Source organism: Phasianus colchicus, chromosome 7, assembly GCF_987193195.1.
Source record: "Phasianus colchicus chromosome 7, bPhaCol1.hap1.1, whole genome shotgun sequence".
Taxonomy (NCBI): domain Eukaryota; kingdom Metazoa; phylum Chordata; class Aves; order Galliformes; family Phasianidae; genus Phasianus; species Phasianus colchicus.
The window spans coordinates 26,240,599-26,264,823 of NC_143442.1; the positions used below are offsets into that span (position 1 = coordinate 26,240,599).

At 40.2% G+C, this 24,225-nt stretch overlaps 1 protein-coding gene across 5 annotated transcripts in view; it reads right to left on the reverse strand.

The window, feature by feature from the left end:
* Positions 1-24,225, reverse strand: part of SPATS2L (spermatogenesis associated serine rich 2 like) — a 73,045-nt gene that overhangs the window by 39,127 nt on the left and 9,693 nt on the right. For 3 of the 5 annotated variants that reach the window (XM_031601195.2, XM_031601194.2, XM_031601188.2), the window contains exon 2: positions 16,948-17,008. The exons of 1 other annotated variant lie outside the window; for it this stretch is intronic. Coding sequence is in view for 2 of the 4 variants with exons in the window: in XM_031601188.2 (XP_031457048.1) it covers positions 16,948-17,008 (61 nt within the window). In the remaining 2 variants the exon portion in view is untranslated. Of the gene's footprint in view, positions 1-16,947; positions 17,009-17,645; positions 17,711-24,225 lie in introns of those variants that run through there. One more of the 5 variants, XM_031601189.2, reaches the window with a different exon arrangement.

Below are 24,225 nucleotides of genomic sequence, written 5' to 3' on the forward strand. Positions count from 1 at the left end.
ACCCATCCTCCACAAGATCGTGAACTAAGAAGGCATCAGCTTTTTGCAAAGAGTCATTCCTCTACAGTTCTAACTTTTCATTAATATGCATATTATGACCATCAAGATGAAGATGCTAAAATTGAGCTGGAGCTATTTTCTATTCACCCTCTACAAGGGCAGATAGTGAAATAACCTGCATCAAACACTTGCTCCTTTATATAACTCACAGTCCAGCACTACTAGTTACATAAAATTCAAACTATGCATTGAAATCTCATTGTAGCACTGATTTTTAAAAGTATCTTCTACCACGATATTTAATAGCTAATTGGTTTTCTCATTGCAGCAAATCAATTTATTGAATTGACTTCTTCCCCCAATTTTTTTAATCCCATATTGAAAAATTGCTGCATTACTAAATCCTATGAGGAAAGATTATAGCACATGAATAATTTCATGCACAAAAATGGTCCCAATTAAATTTTAAAGCTTCTGCTGGAGCCTTGATTCTAAATTTGAAGAGTTCCATTCTGATTTGTAATACATGAGAGAAGCTTCTTCGTGCCTGAGCTGTGCAACATCAGAATATGGCCCACAATTGCATTCTAAAGCTAGTGCAGTGCTGTGCATGTCAACATGTGCACAAAAACAGGGCTGCAGAAAAATCTGTTACAGAAGATTTTCTGTTGTGCCTTAATTTGTCAGTTAGCATGAGTATTGAACATATTATGTATAGAACATACTGTATAGAGTTCTCAAATGCTTTATCTTGTTCTGCATCTCTTGCATGCATTTGTGTTTTTGAAATGTTAATGTACATCACAACAAGGCTTTCATGAGGAAGGAATGACAGAAAAGATACTACAGAATCCTGTATTTAAAACAGGTTGTTAATTTCTGATTGCAGTTTCCAGATGTGTTTCCTGGAACAGGAGATGGCTCTCAGTTGCTTGTTACATCCTGACCTCAAATACTGATGGAAGTGCATTATTTTATATCTAACACATACTTGTAAAGGAGATGGCATACTTTGCCTTGTAAACTGAAGCATTTCAATACAAGAAGAGAAAAATACAGTAGTGGCACTTCAAGGGAGTGCTGCAGAGCAGACTAGATTAAGTCTGCCAGAACTTATTTCTCTGCTCTACCAAATTAAGCAAATCATATTGCTCCTCACAGGTTTAAGCTAAGGTTAAACTGAACTGCAGCTAGCTGAAGTGCTGGCACATGTTCTGTCCTCCTGACATTACTGCAAGCAACGACCCCAGGGCAGGCAGTCAGGTATGGCCTTTAACCACTGCAGCACAACATGCCTGTCACAGCCTGCTGGGTACATGGCTGCTTGCCCAGGCTTTATAGCCATTCCTTTTCTGCCCTCAAGCAGCTCCAAAGTCCCACTGTTACTGTGTTCAGCCTCCAAAGAACACCTGACATCTTTCAGCCAGTACTGCCTCCTGGGATTTGTCACTCACAAAGCCAGGGAGGCTTTGGGGCAAAGCTGCCAGACTCCTTTTGTGAAACATCCTGCACAGGTGGGGTTGCCTGCCATTCAAGCATCAGAGAATTGGGAAACAAGAGTCTGTGCCCTGTCCTGCTGCGTTTAAGCTTCAGATTTACAAACAGCATCAGAAAAAGCAAAAAAATGCTTTTCTCTCCTCCAACAAAACCGAACAAAAGGAATCAGCCCATAAATACACAGAAGGAAAAGGAAAATGAGCTTATGAAACTGCCAGTATTGCCATATAGATAAAATCTGTAAAAACACCCCACCAGCAAGCTCTACAGAACAGAGGAGTGTGACAGCTGTTCACTGCTTCCAACACTGAAGACGTAACTTATCTTCAGCAATAAGGAAGAGAAATCTCCCCGTAAAATATCACAGAATCAGCTGGTTTGAGAAGGTTTTCCCATCTCTACATTTACAGAAGAGCAAAGTCTCCTACACCATCAAAATGACATATATCCTCATCTGCCCACTACAAGTGTTTCCTATTATAGTACTACCCCCTACACAACAGGAATCCCAGGTCTCAAGGAGCCGACTCTTCTCCACATTTTTTAAATCTCTACCTGCTTTTGCATCCATCTGCTGCATCTTGTGCAAACCCAGTCCTTCTCTTCGTTATGCTGATTTCCTACAAACATCCCAGGACTAAAATTTTTCAAGTTCTAAACAGCACCCCAAAAAAGCCTCTATCAGTTTTCTTCCTGTACTGCCTTCCTCTCCTGTTCACTAGTCAGGCAACTCCACAACTACATACCCTTTGGGTCATAGTACAGCAACATAAAGCAGGAGATAGCCTTACAGCTGTTAACTTATCAGCCCTACCAAACATGACTATGTGCAATCATTGAGAAAGCTTTCACATTAACACAGAAACTGGAATTTATAAACATTTTTAAGAGACAAAATTGTAAAGTCTATCAATGCTAGAATGTAGATTTTTAAAAATTATTTTCAACTGAGGGATCATTTACTCGTTTCCAAGTAGTTCAGTTAAAACATTCCAGATCCAAAAAGCTGACATATGAAGCACAGGTAGAACAAAGCAATCACAATTTTAGAACCAACTTGAAAAAAGATGTAATTGCAAGTGTATCTAATGAGATTGTGGCAGCCTGTGATATGCTTTCAACTTCTGCATTCCTACTTCCTCTACAAAATTACATCTCATTTTTAAGTGGGATCCCTATCTATCCTACATGTGCTGTATTACACTGGCTTGTCTGCAGACTTCCCCATGCCCTTGGTAAAGACAAAACCAACACAATCAGAGACACATAGCCTTCATTCTTCATTTGACTTTGTCTGACTTTATTACATAGGTGCTATTTGAGAACGGCAGATGAATGCTGGGATAAGCGTGCTTTTCAAATGCATTTTTAAATTTAAGAAAGACTAGCAGAAGTGAAAGAAAGTAAAATGCCAAAGTTCCTTCAGAAAGGAATTACTTTTTTTTATTTGGATTATTTAAATAGTAGAAGATAAGAAACTCTCTTGCCACATCAAAGGTCAAGAGTTAGTGCACTAATGACTGTCAGTAACAAAACCTTACGTGTCCTGAGCTGTGCCAAAAGCTATGCCACTGTTGTGCCAAAATTACAGGAAATACAACAAAGATTTCAGTACATGCTTCTACTAGCTTGAAAGTAGCAACAGGTATGATTTTCTATTTTCTGTAGTCTAGTTTCTAAAGATAAACTGAAGAGTTAAAAAATAAATATATCAAGAGCATCTAGAACATATTAACAAGTGTGTTCCTGGCAGCTTTTAGCTGCTAATTTCTGTGCTACTCAAAGTGAAGATACTTAGAAAAAAGAACAAAGTATAATTAACACAGAGCTGATATTTTTCAGTACCGTTCTCAGCCTTCCTAAAGGCTGTACCCAGAAACAGATTATGCATTCATTTAGCATTTCTTGTTTTACAGGAGTTTAGTTTAGCTACTTCAGGCTGCTTTCGTGTTTAGGTAAATTTGTTTTCTGAGGACTTTAGTATCCTGTCCTTACATACATAAGCGCACAGACACTGCAGAGGTCGTGCTCGTCTTAACTACAGAATGCAGCAGTTCTCCCTTCTGCTCAGCTAAGGCAGCCTGATTGCCTGACAGTACCATACTGCCTGAAATCCTCCGGCTTCAGAGCTGTAAACAGGATGCAGGAAATAAGACGTCTCACTGATCCCACATGTAAGTCTGGATTCCAAGAGAAAACAGGTTTGTGCTCCCCCACTGTTTATCACCTCTCTGAGGATTTTTGAGATGACTGATATGACAGGCTGAGAAAGGAGCAGATGTCTCAAAGATACAACAGCCATATAAACTGTTTGCTCGGAAATAGGTAGCAAGATATTAAAGTTTAGAAAGTATGCAAAGGTGTATCAGGAACTCAATTACATCATTTAACACCATAAAAATCCATGGACCCGTCCACTGCAATGAGGAAAACACAGAGGTGAGAGTGGTACTGGAAAGGTATGGATTTGATGGGTGAACTGTCTGATGGACTAGGAACTGGTTGTGAGATTGCACCGTAAGAATGGTGGTCAATGGCTCAATGCCTGAATGGATATCAGTGACAAGCGTGACAAGGTGTTCCTCAAGGTTCAGTTCTGAACCTGTGCTCTTTAGTATCTTCATCAACGACACAGATAGTGGGATAGAGAGTGCACTCTCAGCAAGTCTGTGGATGACACAAACTGTGCGGTACTGCTGACACACCAGAAGAATGAGATGTCATTCAGGGAGACCTAGACAGGCTCCAACAATAAATAGGCTCAGGTGAACCTCATGAGTGAAAGATCATGCCACCTGGGTCATGACAATCCCCACTATCAATACAAGTCTTGCCAAGAAGGACCTGGGGGTACTGATGGATGGCAAGCTGGACATGAGCCAGCAATGTGCCTCCAGAGCCCAGTAAGTCAGCCATACCCTGGGATGGGACGAAAGAAGCATGGTCAGCAGGTCGAAAGTGATTCTGCTCCTCTACTTCGTGCTGTGAGACTCACCTGGAGTACTGCATTCAGGTGTGGAGTCCTCAGTACAGGAGAGATGTGGACCCATTACAGCATGTCCAGAGAAAGGCCACAAAAATGATCCAAAGGACGGAACAGCTTCCCTAGAAGGACAGGCTGAGAGAACTGGGGCTGTTCAGCCTGGAGTACAGAAGGCTCTGGGAAGACCTTAGAGCAGCTTTTCAGGATCTAAAGGGGGGCTGTAAGAACGATGGGGACAGATTCTTTAGCATAGTCGGTTATGACAGGGCAAGGGAAAATGGTTTCAAACTAAAAGAGGAGAGACTTAGATTGGATATAAAGAAGTTTTTTGTTTTTATTGTTGTTATTGTTTTTTGTTTGTTTTTTACAATAAGGCTGGTGAGGCACTGGAGTAGGTTGCCCAGAGACAAGATCGAAGCTCAATCCTTGAAGACATTCAAGGTCAGGCTAAGAGCAACCTGACCTAGGCGTCAATGTCCCTATTCATTGCAGGGGAGTTGAACTAGATGACCTTTAAGGGGTCACTTCAACTCAGAAGGTTCTATCATTCCATGATTTCTTCATGCCTGGGTTGGCTTTCTTAGAACTGTCTCCTATCCTTCCCAGATTTGTTCCAAAGACAGGAACGGTTCTAAGTAGACATCAAAGCAACACTGGGATCTAACTGTTGTCACAACAGAATGGTTGAAGATTAGCAAGTCCTGTGACTGACCACACTGATCTTGCTGGACAATCTTTGAATGCTGAGCCTCTCCTATCACAGAATGGCTTAGGTTGGAGGGGACCTTAAAGACTATCTAGTTTCAGCCTCCCTGCCCTGGGTAGGGTTGACCCATCCAACCTAGCCTTGAATGCCTCCAGCAATGGGGCATCCTCAGACTCTCTGAGCAACCTGTCCCAGTGCCTTACCACTCATTAAGGAAAAAATTATTCCTTATCTAACCTAAATCTCCCCTTCTTTAATTTAAAGCCATTTCCCCTTGTCCTATCACTATCAGATAGCATAAAAAGTTGGAACTCCTCCCTCTTGTAAACTCCCTTCATGCACTGGAAAGTTGCAATGAGGTCTCCCTGGAGCCTTCTCTGTTCCAAGCTAAACAAGCTCAAATTCCTCAACCTTTCTTCATAGGAGAGGTGCTCCAGCATTTTGATCATCTTTGTGGTTCTCCTCCAGACCTGTTCCAACAGCTTAACATCCTTCCTGGGACCTCGGTTTTGAATGCAGTACTCCAGATGGGGCCTCACAGGGGCAGAGTAGAGGGGATTGACCCTGCTGGCCACCCCTTTTGATGGAGCCCAGGATGGAGCTTTTCATCCACCAGGTCCCCCAAGTTCTTCTCCGCATGGCTGCCCTCAAGGAGTTGTTCTCACTCCTCAAGGAGTTGCACTTACATCTGGTACTGCCTCAACCCAAGTGCAACACCTTGCACTTGGCCCTGTTAAACCTCAGTAGATTCTCATGTGCCCACTTTTCAAGCCTGTCCGGGTCCCTCTGGATGGCATCCCTCCCTTCTATCGTGCACCGCTCAGCTTGGCGTTATCAGCAAACTTGCCCAGGGTACACTCAATCCTACTGTCTGCATCATTGATAAAGGATGCTGAAGAGCACCAGTTCCAGGACAGATCCCTAGGGGACACCACTTGTGACCAGCTTCTACCTGGACACAGAGCCATCCCACCAGTGCAACCCAAGCTGAGCTCTCCCTTCACACAAGTTTCAGTGTGGCTTCCCCAAAAGATCAGCGTCACTGCACTAGCTGCAACTAATGTGTCGTGATTGATACCACGCGATCATTAAAATTAGAGCTGCCATCCCAGAGATAGTGTAGATGTTAGAATCTGCTAACTTTGTAAAATGTATCTTGAGCTGAAAATATCTAAACCAGCTGCTTATATTTAGGTCATTAAAACCATCTTGCATCTGCACAACAGAGATGATTTTTCTCTTAAAAAAAAAAAAAGAAGCAGCTTAAGAAACTGTGGTACCTTTAGGATCAGTCTTTAAACATCCAATATTCTGTTTGGGTGTAAATACAGTGCAGAACAACACTATACCACAGCGAAATCAGTCAAAGTGGTTCTTACAGCCTCTGGCTCACGAGAACAGAAAATTCAAGAGAACAGCTGAATTCAGACAGTTGTAAAATAGATGTCTGCATTTGTGATAACAGGAAAAAAAGATAAGTGGTAACATTTTACTCATCTTCTCTTGTACTTCTGAGTAATTCATTCAAGAAGAAATTTAGTCTAGTGTATAGAGTGTATGGTTACTATGCTCTAGAATACCAACCAATAGAAGATATTTTTCTTTTTACTGATACTTCAGGCTCAATTCTAATTTTATCTCTTCCATGCATTGCAAAATGTTGGCCTCTGTTCTTATCATTTTTGTAATGAAACAAATAAAAGCTCCGCCCTATAACACAGCTGAATCAGAACATTGACAAAAGGTAAACTCTGCATCAGATACAGCAAATTACAGGGATGGAGAATCAGTCTACAGAAGATGACACATGAAATTCCTGTACATAGCAATGTATCGGTGCTGCAACAGATGTGTACCAGTACAAAGATTATATCCTCTAACTGCTGAGAGATAGGAGAGACAGGCACATATGCATTCCTAGAAAAGGTAATTAAAAAAATAAATCACCTGTCAGAATAATCACAGCAGCATCAGTTGACACTAGCCTTCCCCATCTAGCTACCCTCTAACTAGAATAGAACTATTTTTTCTTTTAATGGCGCACACATATATTTCATACATTTATACACATACATTTTTACACCTACAGTCATCTCCTATACCAAACACAGGAGTAAACAACTACCCACATTCATGAGATATGAACACTGCTCTTTCCTGATGGCCACATGCCTTTCATCCATCCAAAGATGTTTGATTTGTTACCTCACATTTTAAATTTGCATTAAAAAGTTCGCAACACAAATGCACAATCAGCCTGATTGGCCTGTTATAACCTCTCACCCAGACCAGAGGATGGCAGCCAACTACTCTGGGAGTGGTAACAAGCTCTGTGATCCAAACCTCTTTGCACGGTGGGTAAACTTCAAGTCCATAGACCTACAAAGTTCTCATCGCATTCACTTCCCCTACTCTGTCACTTGACAAACTTGAATTAAATTGCTTTCAAATTAAATCACAATAGTTCTGATGCTATCAATAATTAAAAAAATAATAATAATTATGTTGCACTGCTGGCAAAAACAGAGATGAGATACACAACTGATTTCCCACTCCTTACTCTAGTTCAGACAAGGCAGTGAGGAAGAAGGGATGTTCAAACTCATAAAATACTCTACTACAGAAAAATTAAACAAGTCTTTGCTAAACAGCAGACACCAGAAGTTTAGTTCATTTTGACTGTTCTTCTAAGAAGCCATGTTTGTTCAGTAGCATGTGGAAACAATGAATACAATAATAATGCTTCTAATTTATTTAACTTTAAAGTATGGTTAATTCATCAAGTAAAATAATAGCCACAATTAATTAAGAAATAAATAGCATTCTAAACACGTGGAAATATAAAAAAACATTCAACACTGTTGAAGAAAAAACTGGGAATTCAGATTTAAAAAACACATTGATTTCTGGAATGGAGTCTTATTACACAATACCAAACCTTTCTGTGGAAAGGTATTTACGTAATATGAAAGCTGTGATCAGCTTTGTATCTTGTGAATAGCCAAGCAACTTCGGCACAAACTTCTCCCACTCTCCTGGCCCTTCACTAAAGCTGCATGACTGTATGCCATCTGAAGCAGAGTACCAGGAATCCAAAGCCCAGAGTTTTCTCCTTTGACTCTTGACAGTATATATAGCATCACATATTTGGACTTCTTACTCATTTGATTTAGTGTCCTAGCTGAGGTATGTGATCTGATTTGACCTGAACCATCATCAGGTTTACACTGACTACCAAGGATGTGTGGTGGTGGAACGAAGTTGTAGTTCAAAACTGAGGTGGCAGAGCTTCCATTAACCTTCTTTTCTGACACCACTCTGTTACCTAAGAAAACACTGACCAGTAGGCTACAATAAACTACAAACAAAAAATAAATACTAAAAATGTTGGAATACAGTAAGCTGGGACATCATTCACCAAATTTTTGTTTCAAAGCAGGATAGCACCAATTCATTGAAATCAGAACTTCTGAAAGAATGATTCCTATTCTGTAAGTACCTCAGATAAATGTTTATTTAAACAAAGGGAAACAGCTCAAATGGAAGGGACCGTGACAACTCATCCAGCAATCCAGTGATAGAAGAATGCTACCTGCCTACAGGAATTGAAGATCTAGTGCCTGTTCCACATAAGTCTGCAGCACCACTAGAAGTGTGCTTTGTGCTAAAACTCCTCGATCATACGTTAAGAGGGGAAAAGGAATTACTTTACGTATTTTTCATCTTCTTCTCAAACCTACCTATTGGTTTCCTAGCACCAGTCAAGAGCCAGCAAAGGTATTTCCCCATTCTAGGGCTTCAAAGAAAAGAATTCCAGCATCATTCATCAGTAGCCCAACTGCCACGACTGCTCAGGAGGATGCAGTGACTTGCTTGGCTCCTACAGCTCCCTGCTGCTGGGACTGTACCAAGGAACTCCATTCCCTCCTTGTCCCACAACAGTGGTGAATTTATCACACCACTGTGGTGTTTTAACACTGCTGAGGGCCTACAGTCTGTGTTCTGCTGGCTGGCATCCTAGAGGAGCATCTGAAAAGCAACTCTCTGATCCAGCATAAACTGAAAACATCTAAAATTCCTGGGCTTATTACACGCATCTCACTAGCAGAGACAAGTCTAGTTTTAACTGGATTCAACTACATGGCCAGTAAAATGTTCTTCTCTGATATACACGGTAGAGGGGTGGGGGAATCTGGAAAGAGAATTTCAGATTGAGTAAACTGACTTTCCACAGCAATACTTGCCAAAATAAATGTTACGGTCTTGCTCTTCCTCAAATGCCTGAATAAATCTTGCCAAATATACTGATGAAGTGAAGTTGTAAAATATGATCTGCTTGAAGTCTACATTGACACAAACCTCCTGCAATCCCTCTCCTCCCAAAAGGACCATTTTAGTCCTTGCAAGCTGCATATTATCTAAGTCATTCTTGCCAGGCACTTGAATCATAGGAAGTTGTTTATGTCAGCTCATATTTCAGCTCAGAATGACTTTCCAAGAGATAGTGTTAGCTACTTTGCACCTGTGGTTGCCCAAACGTGAACTGCTAGAATGATTACACCAGAATATTGTAACACCGGAGCATCAACTGTAGTAGAGTACCTTTCCTCAGTCGCAATGGTTTATCTAAACAGTACCAACAGAGGAACAAGTGTGAATGCTAAGAAGCTTCCACATCTACACTAACCTATGTAGCGCGATCATTAGAGTAAATTGCTGTCAACTTCAGATGGATCCTAAGTTCAAAGGCAGTCCCAGAGCTACTCACCTTTCAGCTTTATTTCTACTGAGAATTCCAAGTTCACGCTCTTTCCTCTCTCCAGTTCAGATGTCTCTGAAGAGCCAGTTCACCATTACTAAACATGCAGAGCTAATGCTCAAACACATGTTGGAGCAACTCCTATAAATACACAGCTTTAGAGCAACTCCTATAAATACATGGATTTAAACTTCCGTCCACTGCTTGCACAGCAAATGCAGGACAGCACAGCAGAGCTCATGCTCAGAGAAAGATCCTCTGGGCAGGGTGCTTTGGATACAGTTGCTGAAGCTGCACTGGCTGAGCATGCAAAGAAGCATGATGGCAGTCAGCGAGCTTACAGTGAGGTCTGGGAAAGAATAAACTTTAAAAGAGCTCCCTAATGAAAGTACTCCCTAATGTTTTGATGAATTTAGATAAAGCCAGATACTCAAAGGGAGGCAAGAAAGTCCTAAAGAAATCTAATGCAGTTAGGTGTTGGGTGACTGAAGAATGTTTAAAGCATATGTAAACTTTTGGAATTATGCATGTGCTTGAAGGTAAGTACTTATTTAACCTAAACATGTCAGAGCTGTCTGAATCTCGCAAAATAGAATCCTGAAATTAAATGCAGCCTTTCATTTTCGTACCACACAGGCCCTCCAAAGATGATGCAAGTTTTCTCTTATACACTATTTTAAATTAAATTGTGTACACAGGGATTTGTACATATAAGAAATACTAAAAAATCCTTATAAATTTCTCTACTACAGTGACTTGATGCATTCATGAAATCAGATGCAGACCCAGCAGTGTTCCCTATTTACAGTACCCTATACTGTAACCCCTGCTTACAGTCACACCCTATACTGGCAACAATACCACCGATATTTTGCTGTTCCTCAACTTACAGACAGCTTGCTTCTCCTCCCTCACCTTCCTACCTTCAAGGAAAGTCTTGATTTCCTATGTTAACAAAAGGTATTCCTGGAAACACCAACGACAACAGAAGCATTAAATAATCCAACCTATAATTGCTTACTGTCTAAACAGGCCCTTTATCTACTTGCTACTGTACAATAAATAAGTGGCTATTACAGTGTACTGGACCCTGACGTGCACTTTTTTTTAAAGAAAGAAAAAAAGAAACCAGTTATTCTTTCCAGTTGAAACCAATGATACTCAGGTATCATTGACATCACAGACATAACAAAATTAATATACAAGTCAGCAAATGCAGATTGAGTATCAGTAAAAAGAAGCCAAGGCAGCTTAAACAGTCTCTCCCTGATGATCAGAGAGAGTCAGAGAACTTTTCTGCATCTAAAGGTCAGTGTCATATGAGGTCCTGTCTGACTTACACAGACTAAGGCCCTGATTTAGTCAGTCATAGAAGAGGCTTTAAAAAAGTTGAAATAAAAAAATGTACAGACTTCTAAATTGGCCAGAGACAATCCTGATGGACAAATAACATCAGACAGACCTTTACTTTGCATCTGTCCAATACCTCTACAAAGAATAGTTAAGAGACATTGGTAAAGTAACATATTTGCTCTGGGGAATCTAGTGTTCAAAATCATCCGGTTAAGTTACTACTTGCATTTCCCAGTTGTGCCCTATCTATTGGGACTGTCAGCGTATGGATGGGTACCATACCCAAATTGCTTTAGCAAACATGTACCAGCACACTTCAGATGAGCAGCACACAGGAAAGTGAGCCCAATCTCCTTCATCTCTGTTGCCATTGCTGTTAATTATCAATGCTACAATAGAACTTACAACCTCCTATATACAAGTAGGCACTGTCAAAGAAATGGTGCTGTATCAGAGTTAACTCACTAAGCAAGCTGAATTTTCAGCTTCTCAACTTGCTCTAACTATTCTGTAAGCAGTAAGAACCGACATACAATAAATTGAGATGGCTGGGAATTTTCCAATTAAATGGGGCTTTTGTTGGAAAAAAGTATTACTTCATCACAACTGGAACATTTCTCAGAAACATCTGCTGAACAAAGCTTCTCCAAAAAAGCCACTTGAATTCCTCATGAGCCAGTTATCTCTCCCCACACAGCCGATATCACAGTAAAACTTAAGATGAGAGAAGTTCATCATATCAAAGTAGGAAATTACTGTGGTTTATGCACCCAGAGAATAGCCAATGACAGTGCTTACTGTCAAGTAAGGCCTTGTAGCAGTTATGCCTTTCCTTCATTCCCCTAGAGTTTCCTCAAGAATTGGCAAAGGTGACTCCTGAAGAGTTTTTGTTTTAAAATGGCTAACAATATACACTTTCATGAAGCCTTACGTAAGGCAGGCATCTTCATTTACAGTCATGCTCATCATCCAGACTGGCCTCTTACTGTAAACAAACCAAACAGTCAGAACTACAGACTAACACCTCTGATTTAGCCACACCAAAATGAGCAGGGCTGGCCCTGCAGGCAACAGAAATTACCTGCTATTAGATTCTGTGGTTAACAGTGCTCTACTGCTGGCACCCACAGAACCAAGGAATTGGCTAGAGAGTGCTGGCTCTATAGTAACTCAATATTTGGACTCTTCTCTCCAAAAATGAAAATGAGACACATATGAGAAGCAGCTTACACAGGAAGAGAAGTCTAGCTCCAATAGATGTCTTCCTTAGAAACACAGAGCTCCCAATAATGTTGACACACCAGATACTCCAATTGTATCCATCACTATTTTTCTTGGCAGTTCTGGCCATTAGCTGAGACCAGAGAGTCTAACCACCTTGATCACAATCTGAGCACAGCAAATAGGGAATGCTTTGGCTCTTTTTTGACTGTCTGAACTACGCTGTCAGAAGAGAAATACAGTAAGCCTTTCACCACCTTATCCCCATGTACAATCCTGCTTTTGAACAGGGCATAAGTCACAGATTTGGTCCTCAATTCTTGCAGAACAGACTCCATCTTGTTGCCCTCAGAGAAGGTTTGTTATAAGAATTCTTCCAATATTTCTTTCAGCTTACTCAGAGCGTGGCCTCTGAAGATTGAACAAAAAATACAAGCTACCTCTGCCCCACAACAAACAATCATCTCTAGCATGGGTATTTTCAGAACATGCTGGAGAAAAGCAGTCCTGCTTTGTCTTCCCTGCAGGCTGTTTTTTTTATTTTTTAAGAATATGCTCACTTTTCCCAAACATTCGTAGAAACTTTCATTCAAATCAGCATTTCAATTGAAAAGCCAAGAACAATTGTATAGCAGCTTCTAAGGAAATACTGAAGATTCACTGTGTTGTGTGCTTACTGTGTAACTGTCCAAACCTTACAATGCTACATTTCTCTTTTGAGTGAAAAATCCACTAAGAGAATTATGATGGCCATCTTCAACTTTTCCATTCAGACATACCACATACATTTGTCCAATGCTAGTCCCCTGTGACTGAAAAAAGGGAAACATCACTTCCATATTCAAGAAAGGGAAAAAGAAAGATCCAGGGAACTACACGCCAGAGAGCCTCACATCTTTGCTTTTGAAGACCATGGAGCAGATCCTCCTGGAGATCTTACAGTACACGTGAGATAAAAAGGTGATCTAAGACAGCCAGCATAGCTTTACAAAGGGCAGATCCTGCCTGACCAATGGTGGCCTTCTATGATGGAGTGATGACACAGGTGGAAAAGTGGAAAAAGCAAGTACAACTACTGTCACCTACCTGGACTTGCACAAGGCCTTTGCAAGGCCTGGAGCACATCTCCTATGAAGAAAGGTTGAGGGATTTGAGCTTGTTTAGCTTGGAGAACAAAAAGCTCCAGGGAGACTTCACTGCGTCCTTCAAGTACTTGAAAACAAATTACAAGCAGGAGGGGAACGGACTTTTTGCATGATCTGATAGCAATAGGACAAGGGGAAATGGTATTAAACTAAAAGAGGGGAGATTCAGGTTAGATATTAAGAGGAAATTTTTTCTCAGTGAGTACTGAGGTGCTAGAACGGGTTGCCCAGAAAGGTTGTGGATGCCCCATTGCTGGAGGCATTCAAGGCCAGGTTGGATAGGGCTCTCGGCAGCCTCATCTACTGGTTGTCAACCCTGCCAATGGCTGGGTGGTAGGAACTGGATGATCTTCAACCTAAGCCATTCTATAATTCTATGATTTTGTGATGTTTTTCCACCATCTGTAACAAATGCTCATCCATCTTAATTTTACCAGAATTGGAATAAAGGGCTTTCAGTAACACAGTAATGCATATCCAAAAAATAATGAACTTCTCCAAGAACTCAAGTCTCCTTTAACCCTTGTGATTTCCTCAGAAAATACCGTGAACGCTCAACTTGTTTTCAGTCTCAGACTCCAATCTGAAGTACTGCTTGCACTGTTTGTATCAAACATTAAGGCAGAAAATTACATATTCCTACAGACAGTGCCAAGATACACCTACAGGCAATTCCGTAACTACCTGTATCTGAGACCACTTGCCCAGTGCAAACACCAAAGCTTTCTTCATAACTGCTCTTGCAGAACACCAGAACAGTCAAGTCAAACATGCAGCATCAATTCAGAAAAGTTCTTAAGCACTCCTAAACTTCACGAAATTTAAACAAACGTTTTCAAACCATTCTTCAGAGAAAGATGAACAAAAGCACACACTTTTTGAACTGTTTCAGAAGTTCTTGTGTTATTAACATGAAATTTCACATCTGTAGATAGAAGATAATCAAAAGAATTCTTTTCTGGACACCTTACATCAGGATTTTTGTACTTTGGGTAATTGTTTACGACTACATTCCATTAAGAAGTGTACTGAGTTTCACTGGGATGGAGTCAACTTTCTTAACAGCAGCCTATGCAGTGGTGCGCTTTGGATCTGCAGCTGCAATAGTGCTGATAACACATCAGTGTTTTGGCTATTGTTGAGCAGCACCTGCAGTCAAGGCTCTCTCTTCTTCCTCACCCACACTGTCCCCACGGCAAACAGGCTGGGGATAGGCAAGAGGTTGAAAGGGGTGGGCTGAAACAGCTGACCCAGATTGGTTGAAGGGATAATTTCATGCTATCCACCATCAAACTTAGCAATAAAAACAGGGTAGAGGCTTTTTTGTTGCTGTTTACAAGGTTGCTGTTGTTCAGGGACAGGCTAGGCCAACTTTCCGCATGTGGAAAGTGGTGAGCCAATTCCCTTTGCTTTCCTTGTGTTATTTCCCCTCCTTCTCCCAACCTGCCTACACCTATTATACCATTTTTATCTCAAATCATGAATCTTCTCACTTTTGCCCTTCTTATTTTCGCGCTCTGTCCCAGCAGTGTGGGGTGAAAGAGACACTGAGTGCTTTGCTGCTGTACAGGGTGAACCTACAGCAAGTCGTACAGAAAACCCATGCCAGGTTACTGTACTATACACTTCTTGGTTTCTGATGTAAAACCTACTGCCAGTATTCAGTGTCTGCAAGATTCCATCATTTCTGTACTTATTTATATGGCACTTAAAATCCAAGTAGCTAAGCTGTAAATAGATAGAGTATATTTACTAAATTATTTTACTGATAGGTATTGAGGTAGAAAGAAACTATAGGAAAACATTTTCAGAATTGATTAGAAGTATTGGCCTTACTTCTAGAAGGAATATTTGCACACACCTGCCTCCTTTTAATAGGAACCTGGAGGTTTCTCAGAGCTAGAAAACCAGCTTTTTTTTATCAGCCTGAGGGATATACTGACCTCCTTACCACTGCCTCTCCAATTACACAACTGCCTCTCCAGTGGCTTGCCAGCAACAACTTCCCTATTTTCAGAGCCACAGACCATTAATCTGATGTGAAACGCCAAGCACTGCTGAGAAATTACCATCTTTAATTGAAATCACTGAAAGCCAGATTTGCTCTTTTGAGAAATTCCTGTGTTGTGTAACACCTCAGACAAGGGGAAAAATGCTTCCAAGGTATCCCACTCTCTAGACAGGTCATCTGTTTCTGGCAGTTCAAGGTCTGGTCAGGACCTGACCCAATGATTCACTTAGTCGTAGTAAGTAGTCAGCACATACTTGGCCACACTCAGGATCAGCAGATGTGTGGGAACAACTCTGAGCACCCGTATCTATCTTCCTTCCTTTAAGGAAGTCACACTGCTCACAGCTACCATGTTAGAAATGCTAAATAATTAACTAAAAGACAATCTATTCAGTGACTCCCTCTAAGCCTTCCATCACCAAATGCTTTGGCATTTTGACATGTAGAAACTACATTAGAAAAAGTTATAAATAAATTCTTAAGAAAGGAGAAGTACTGCAGAAATATAGTACGTGCAGGACAAGTAAGGACATGTGTAAATGATTCCTCCTTCTGCCTTTTATAATAACATCCGAGCATTTCACAAAGCTCAGTACAATATCTATTTATGCTCCCAACAACCATGCTCAAGTGCAGAAGAATAGTATTGTTATGTCATTTTACTAATATAAAAATGAGGTATTAAGCGACTCACTGAAGATTTCTCAGTAAGTTTTAAGAACACAATCCAGATGTCCTAGGTTGCAAGTAAACTGAAGAACCTTGAGGACATTTGATGAACAGAAAGCAAGGTGACTAGCCCACTTATCAGGCTTAGAACTGTAGCTTATGCTTTCATAACATACTGGTCAGAGACATGCTGATTCCTTTCTAACACAGTAACAGAGGGAATCACCTGATACCTTTAAACAAAATATTTTCTTCAAAACAAGCGTCAAAATGTATTGGGTTCAGGCTACCTCTGAAATGAGGCAATCGCAGACTCTCAATTTCTCCCCTCCTACACCACTCCTTTCCCCACCTACAAAGTAAGGAATTAAAATATAAGTTTCCCAGTAATTGCATTTGTCTTTGTTTCTCCTTTTTGTTTCTTCTTCTGTCATTGCTGTGGTATGTGGCACATTGCACTACGATCAGCTTTAGTAGAACAGGTCAAGAAAACTGATGAACCTAGCTGTAAAGGATAGGTTGAAAGCGTGACATGAGTTTCTGGCATGTGACTAAGTAATCCCAGTCACAATGATCTGCAGAGAAATATGAAAGGTATCTTACCACTGTGAAAGTCTCCAGTTTCTGTTCTTGTTTTTCTGTCTTCTCCAGTGGTCTGTATCTCCTGCAAAAACAGATGGAAGATAAAGAAACTTACCAACTAACCTAATTTTTGTTTACTTTAGTGATCTCTCCTTACAGGGGATGATATCTTAGAACAGATTTAAGTGAGAGTATCGCATGTGTAGTCAAGAATGGATTTAATAGCAAGTTTTAGGCAATTGCCTAAGCTTGTATGGCAGTGAAGATAAACCCTGTAAAAACTGGTATGGGCATCTGTCAGCACACGTTGACCAAAGCAGCAAATGGATGAAGGATGCCTATTTACACAGAATGGTCTCATGCTTTAAATTCAATCTAGTCAGCACACTAGAGTAGTACCTTACATTCAAGTACCTGAGCTGTAAATAAAGATAAACCTTGGATAATGCAAACTGTTCTACCTAGAAAAGCAAGAGGGCTGTAGGTGCAACAGATAAAGTAACTTGCAAGTCACTAATTCAATCTCCCTGAACACCAGCGTAGTTCCAGCATGATCATCCTCTAATAAGCAACATCATTAACTCAAGAGCACTAACTGAGCTGAAAAAAAGGGAAGCTCAAAGAGTGACGCCAGCACTTCACCCACATGACAAGGCCTTTGCTGATTTCCATAGAAATTTTAGAGTAATTCTCCCCCAAAGTTAAGAACACACAATTACACAGACAGCCGCATGCCCCTGTCCATACGCTGATGGATGGAAACTTGATTTCCTCATTTCATTGGTGGAGAAAAAATAAAGGAACAGAATTAATAGCTACATTTTGTCCTCTTTTCTGCAGCAAGAAGTCAGCCTGCAAATTCAACTTGCAGGATGTTATTCCTAATTGCCACTTAAGGCACACTGGTCCTTGTTTGCTCAGGAATAAGATCTGTTCAGCAGCCTCAATCTAACCCCAGAATTATTACATCACAGTTCTGAACAAACCAGTCACTGAAACCAGCCTCTCCTAAGCCAGTACAAATGGTTTCCCTTTGCAAGTTGAGTTCTTCCTTCTGCATTAGAAGATATGTGACTATTTCTGTTTACGCATTTTGAAATCACATTTTCCCAAAGATTACAGCGAAGCAAGGAAGTCCTATCAGAATCACAGGTTCTTATTTTTTATTTTAAAGCAATGTAGAAAGTTCTTAGTTGCTTCTGGAAGAGCCAGGTGTTTCCTGAAGCACTTCACCCAGCAAAACCCCCAGAACAAAGGCTCTGACAGCTTAGGTCCTAAAGTTCACTGCAATCTAAACACATATTACTGCACGGCTTGCTGAGTCACAGTTATGTTCAAAATAAAAGAGATGAATGGAGCAATTTAAAATGTGATGCTTCACTGAAGAAATACAAGCATTCACACATGTCATGATGTTAAAGAGCTGTTCTGGGTGTCGAATCTACACAACAAGCGCAGATTTGAGAGCTGAAAATGGAGGGGCAGGAAATCTGGTGAGGGAAGCATACTCACATGCTTTTGGCAGAATACTCATCCTATGGGCCCTATTGGCAATTTGTTCTTTGATGCAAACAAAGACAAGACTTGAGCCTTTATTCCCTTAAATGAGACACAAGAAAGGCCCAAGAACAAGACTGCGTGCATCTCTCTTGTCTAGCGAGCACTTGAATTGAGACTGGACAGTAAAACATCTGGTAGTTACTGTTCTTATGCAAAAGAATGGGTCTCTATCTCCTTCCATTAGGACCTGTAGTCTGCAGGTGGTATTTTTAAGATTTTAAAAGATAAACCATGCATATTATTGTACTAAGAAATCCTAGCTATTCTTTTTTCCCCAGCATAGCACACTCCCTGCTAAACATCAGTTTTGTTTTCCCTCAAGCCAAGTTGTGGGAGAGATTCCTTTCCAACTTCAGTGGAAAACTAAAATCTGGAAATCAAACGAGTGGAAGTTTACAACTTCAAATATAGATATACAGATTTTCTTCCCTGATCAGTGACTTCTGACAATTTCCACTCTTGTGAACTTCACAAAATATTGATGACTAAAGTGACAGATAAACATAGAAGTCCACTCTTAATGTAGCCTCAGGTATGAAATATGATCACTGCATGAAATTATTTAAGTTAGAATTGTACTTCTTGTACTTTGAAGGCTGTTATGAAGACTATTTTAAAGGACAAAGAAACAAGCAAAAAATTGCAGTCAAAAGTCTTTGTTTTGCACTACTGTACCATAAAAAAGACAAAGTAACCAAGACAGCTACAAAACATATGTGAAATTCACAAAAAAAACACAATGTTTTATTGGATATTGGAAAGGTTCTTTCTTCCCAAACATTATATCTATCAAGTTTGACCAAATGAGATGCAATACCTTTAAGAAAAAAAGGAAAAAATTTATAAAGGACATCTCTCTATAACTCACTATCTTCTGATCCTCCATTTTCTGCTCATCCTGTGTTCTATGACATACTATTAAAGAAAACATTATGCAGGAAATAATGACTCTAGGGAGACAAAAGGAAATTAAGAGTAAATGTACAACAGTTAAAAGGAACCTTATTTTCTTTGATAATATATAAGTGAAATACTGTAGCTTGAAGTCTGCAAATGTTTAAGATAATTTCTCAACAAAAGGAAAAGGTCAATTCTTGTATTTGTAGGTTAAAGTGATTTTGTATTTTCGACAAAAAAAAAAAAAAAAGACCCTTAAGTAGGAAACAACGATGTAACTTTGCAGATGAAACAGACACTTCAGGAACAGTGGCCCATATCCCTTGGTAGCAAATCAATGGCTGAGCGGATGAAGGTGATGTGTATGGATGAAATGCCATTAAATACCCCCTCAGAACCTTAAAAAAAAAGCCAGAGATATGGAATAAAGAAATCACGGAAGAAATAAGAAGTAGATATTCAGGTATCACACCCCCAGACCTCATATCAGTGAGGAGTAAAAGCACCAAAACCAAACACAAGCCAAAAGAAAAGTAGCAGGAGTCGGCGCTCCCCACAGTTTTACAACTTTGGAAAATATACAAGTAAATCAGTCACTTAAATCTCTTCCACACTGAACTCTGATCTCTGTTGCTCAATCCTAGTACTAATGTGACACATCACACACACGAACACCAGAACCAATTACTAATACAACGTAGACCAAAACAGTGGTCCATAGAGATGTGCACCTTAATAGTTCAAGAGAGCAGACCCAGAAGTCCACAAGCTATATAACACTCTGAATAGGAGTCTTTATCCTTGATCAGCTCTCTCTCCACTTCTGAAGAATTAAAAGAAAGAACAAAAAAACCCACAACAATCTATCACTTCTCTTCTGCTGCCTAGTTCTGACCCCTCAACCTGAGGTTTCATAACACCCCTGCAACACAGGAGAGCTCAAACACCAAACACTGCACTCAGTTAATTTCACTGTAGCCCTATGAGTCTTCTAGATCCTAACAGTAAATACAACCTTCAGCACCTCCAATTCTGAGTAAATATCCTAAAGGCAGGTCAGAAGGTGTTAAGTACAGCAGAGTGACAAAGGTCAGTGCTGAAGAAACATGCAGTGTGAGGAACAAGCCCACAGAAGGCAGGGAACCTTCCACCACATGCTGACGTGACCACATACAGAGGTTGTTTACAGTCTGCTGTTATAAAAAAAAAAAAAAGCAAGACTCAGTTGAGAATTTTGGCATTAAATTTTTTTGGACATTTCTTGGTTTTAGGTTTTGGCCTGAGCTAGTGAGCCAAACACACTTCCCTAACTGCCAGCACTCAATTGTTTAGCACCTGGAAAGCAAACTTTGATTTCCTTCACAATTGGCCAAGTCTTAAGATGTTTAGTCCCAGCCTTTTGCCCCACAAAGTCTGCCAGCTCTGGTGTAGCTGATGCAAGATGCGAGCGGCGCTCCTTGTCTGCCACTGCTTCACTTCAACACAACTGCAAGATTGCTGCTTTCCACCTCAGTACTTTATCATTTAATAACATCCCTCAAAGTCAAACTGGCTGCTGTGACGGTTCATTTTGTGTGCTGAAGTTTCTAGCTCCTGCCAGGGAATGCAGTCTTAAAGATACTCAGCAGGATCCAGCTGCTGAGGACAATTCATCTTAATGCTTAAAATCTGCATTTCTTACAAAAACAAAACTTGCATACAATTATAACACAGCACAAGCTCCAGGAGTAAAACTGTCTTCTATCTGGTATGTGCCAAAGATTTTATAGCAAAAGGAATCTGTTGACTTTAGGATTGGGAAACAAAAAAAAAAAAGCTTTAGGACTGGACCAGCTCCTGCACCAGATTTCTGTCCAGCGACACAAGTATGACAGTAACACCTCAGTAGTGCAAAGGATAGGATCCACATTCAGCACTGATCCAATTCAGGCAGGAACTACAGTAAATGAAGAACAGCTGCAACAAGGAAAAAAACCTATAAATGTTGTGTGGTCTTGCTCTTGAAGGCTCTCACAGCAGAAAGCAGACAATGCAACCAGAGACAGAGCTGGCATGGTCTCAGTTCCAGCCAACACAAGATAGCATGGTTTGAAAAACAGATGAACTCTGGCATTCACTATTAGCTTTAAGTTTTAGAGGACTCAAAGAATTCTGTCCTTTTTTCCTCCCCATATGAGACTTTGTCTGGTTCTGCGGGAGCTTTGAGTTGAACTAAAGCACAGATTTTTTATTTTTTTTTTTTAAAAAAAAGAAGTCCACATGTAAAAAGTCTGCAAGTACCTTCACTCCCCTAACAGTGACCTGTTGTTCTTTTAGTCAGTTATTCCTACTAACCCAACAGCAATCAACATTTTCCTCTCAAAGGCCTAAGACTTTTCCTACTGACCAAAATGGACTTGGAAAACAGGATTACGTTGAGCCTCATGAGACTAGAAAAACAACACCATACTGGTACTACACCTGGTATCTCACTACATGTGAAATCTCTCTTAGAAGTTCCCTCTCAAAAATACCCTGTAAACACAACTGTTAGCGGACTGAGCTATGGGAACTGCTAAAGCACCTTCACTTGGACAATTAGTGTAAAGCAACACTTGGGATTTCCACTGCTTATGAGAATTGCTGCCTGCTTCCTACAGCAGCCATGCTTCTGACAGCTCCTTCCACAGTTGGGAATGTTTACATACATGTGAGTTTTTTCTCCCTTCAATCTCTTGCTGACTTACAGATATCCCCAATTATTGTTATTTTTAATTCTCTACCCTCAGAAACACTAAGAGAGTTTCTGTAACCCACTCTAGGCAAGCAGTTGATGACTCCAGCAGATTTACAGAAAGCTCTCTTTCACTACTTACTAATAAACTCACCTACATGTAAGAATTCCCAAGATGAGAATTTTTTTGAAAGAACGACATAAAAAAGAAAAAAAATCCTTTGCAGCATATCAATATAAATGTCATCTCAGATTTGTAACATCTTTCAGCCCAAAGATGATTTTTCATTTGACAGAGATTCTTCTGTGGGACAGAGGTAGCAAAAGAAAAACTACCCATGCACCTCTGCTATGCTGAGCTCTCAGTGCCTGTGTGCTTTGTCAGGATCAGCTATCTGGACCGGAGATGAGAATTTTCACTGAAACAGATGAGCCCATGCATCAAAATTATTACCCCAGGGGCAGGAGGCTGAAGCTATATTTTCAAGTACTCAAAATGACACAAAATCCTCAGTCAAACAGTTATACCAGTTCTTTATTATTATCATTACTAAATAAAATAGTTTCTCATGCATTCCAACCAAAGCTTTGCCCTTTTTCCCACCCTCAACAGAGAATGCACAGAGCATACCTAAAAGACAACCTCCTAGCCACAGGTAGCAGATTGCCTGACAGCAAAAACCATTATTTGTCATGCCTTACTTTTAGCCAGGATGCTAGTTTCTGAATTTGATGAGTTTGTGCAGAATCCTAGAAGTAGTCCAACATACTCAAAAAACATATTTAAAATAGAAAATCTTTACAAGCAGCCAAACGGAATACTTGAGACAAAAAAAAATCATTAAAGAAGCTGCAGAGGATTTACAGTTGTGTTTTGTTTGGATCCGTACAGTAGACCAGTCCATAAACAGAAACTTAAAAAAAACACCAACATTTGCTTTGTTTTATTTGAGAGTTGTGGGAATGCCAGTAACCAAGCAACATCACAGAGCTGGAGAGCCCTGGTTAAGACTATCACTGATACCCTGATGAGCCAGGATGCGTTCGGTGCCAAAAGAGAACTCAATTTTTACAGACTTCAGTAGCCCTAAGAACACTGAGAAAAACATTCTGTAAGTTTGTGGACTCTACAGATCCCCCATACCTCTGTGTGAAAACTGCCAACTCTTGGTTGAGTTCTGCTGTCCCTTCAAGTCCATTGTGAGTTTTACTTGCCAATTTTGCACACTGAAAGGCCAATCTGTAAGAGGAAGCTTTTCTGGCAGAAGTTGGAGAACTCAAAAAAAAAAAAAAAAAAAAAATTGCCTCAAAAGCCTAAGTGTTGACAAGTTGAAAATAATCGCCACAGATTTATTAGAAAATTCAGCCCGGACTTGTCTAAATATACATATGTTAGCTTACACAAAATAATCTCAGAATTAATTCTAAGAGAAGATCAGGAAAAAAATCCAACCGCTAAAAAAATAACAATGTCATTTTCTGGGCAGAGACTATCCTCCCATTCATTTCCAGTAAATCAGAACAATTAAGCATTTTACAGCTCCTACGATTAATGACAGCTGGAATATCTCATTTCCAATTAACGTGCAATCACCACTGTTTTCAAACTGGCACATCCTCCATGTAATCTGTCTTCAGCCTCCTAACAGAAGGACAGAAGCTGTACTTTATACTTTGCACACAGAAAATAAAGTAGTCACACTGTCTCTATCTGATATTTTTTCCCAGCACTTTATAAAGTAATTTTTTCAGTGAACAAAACCAATATAGACATTTTCTTAGTAATGCCAGCCACATATATACATTTCTAGACAGTCACAGTCTGACAAAGAAAAAAGTATTTTCATGACACTTTTCCAAAGAAATTGGTGAACTGCTTATCTAAATAAACAGCAGATAGAGAAAACATCTGAACGCACATGCTTTTAACTGAATGAAATACAATTTTAGGAGAAGAAAAGGGTACCTACTGAACATAATCAGTGGGTGGAGGGTAACGCATCAAGGCTGTGAATGCTGAGTTTACACTGCAGTTCAGCATACAGCAACTGGGAGCTAGCACCACACCACACCCTGAGAGCGCCTCTTCAGCCCAGGAGCTAATGGGATCTTCCCTTCTTCCAGGAAGA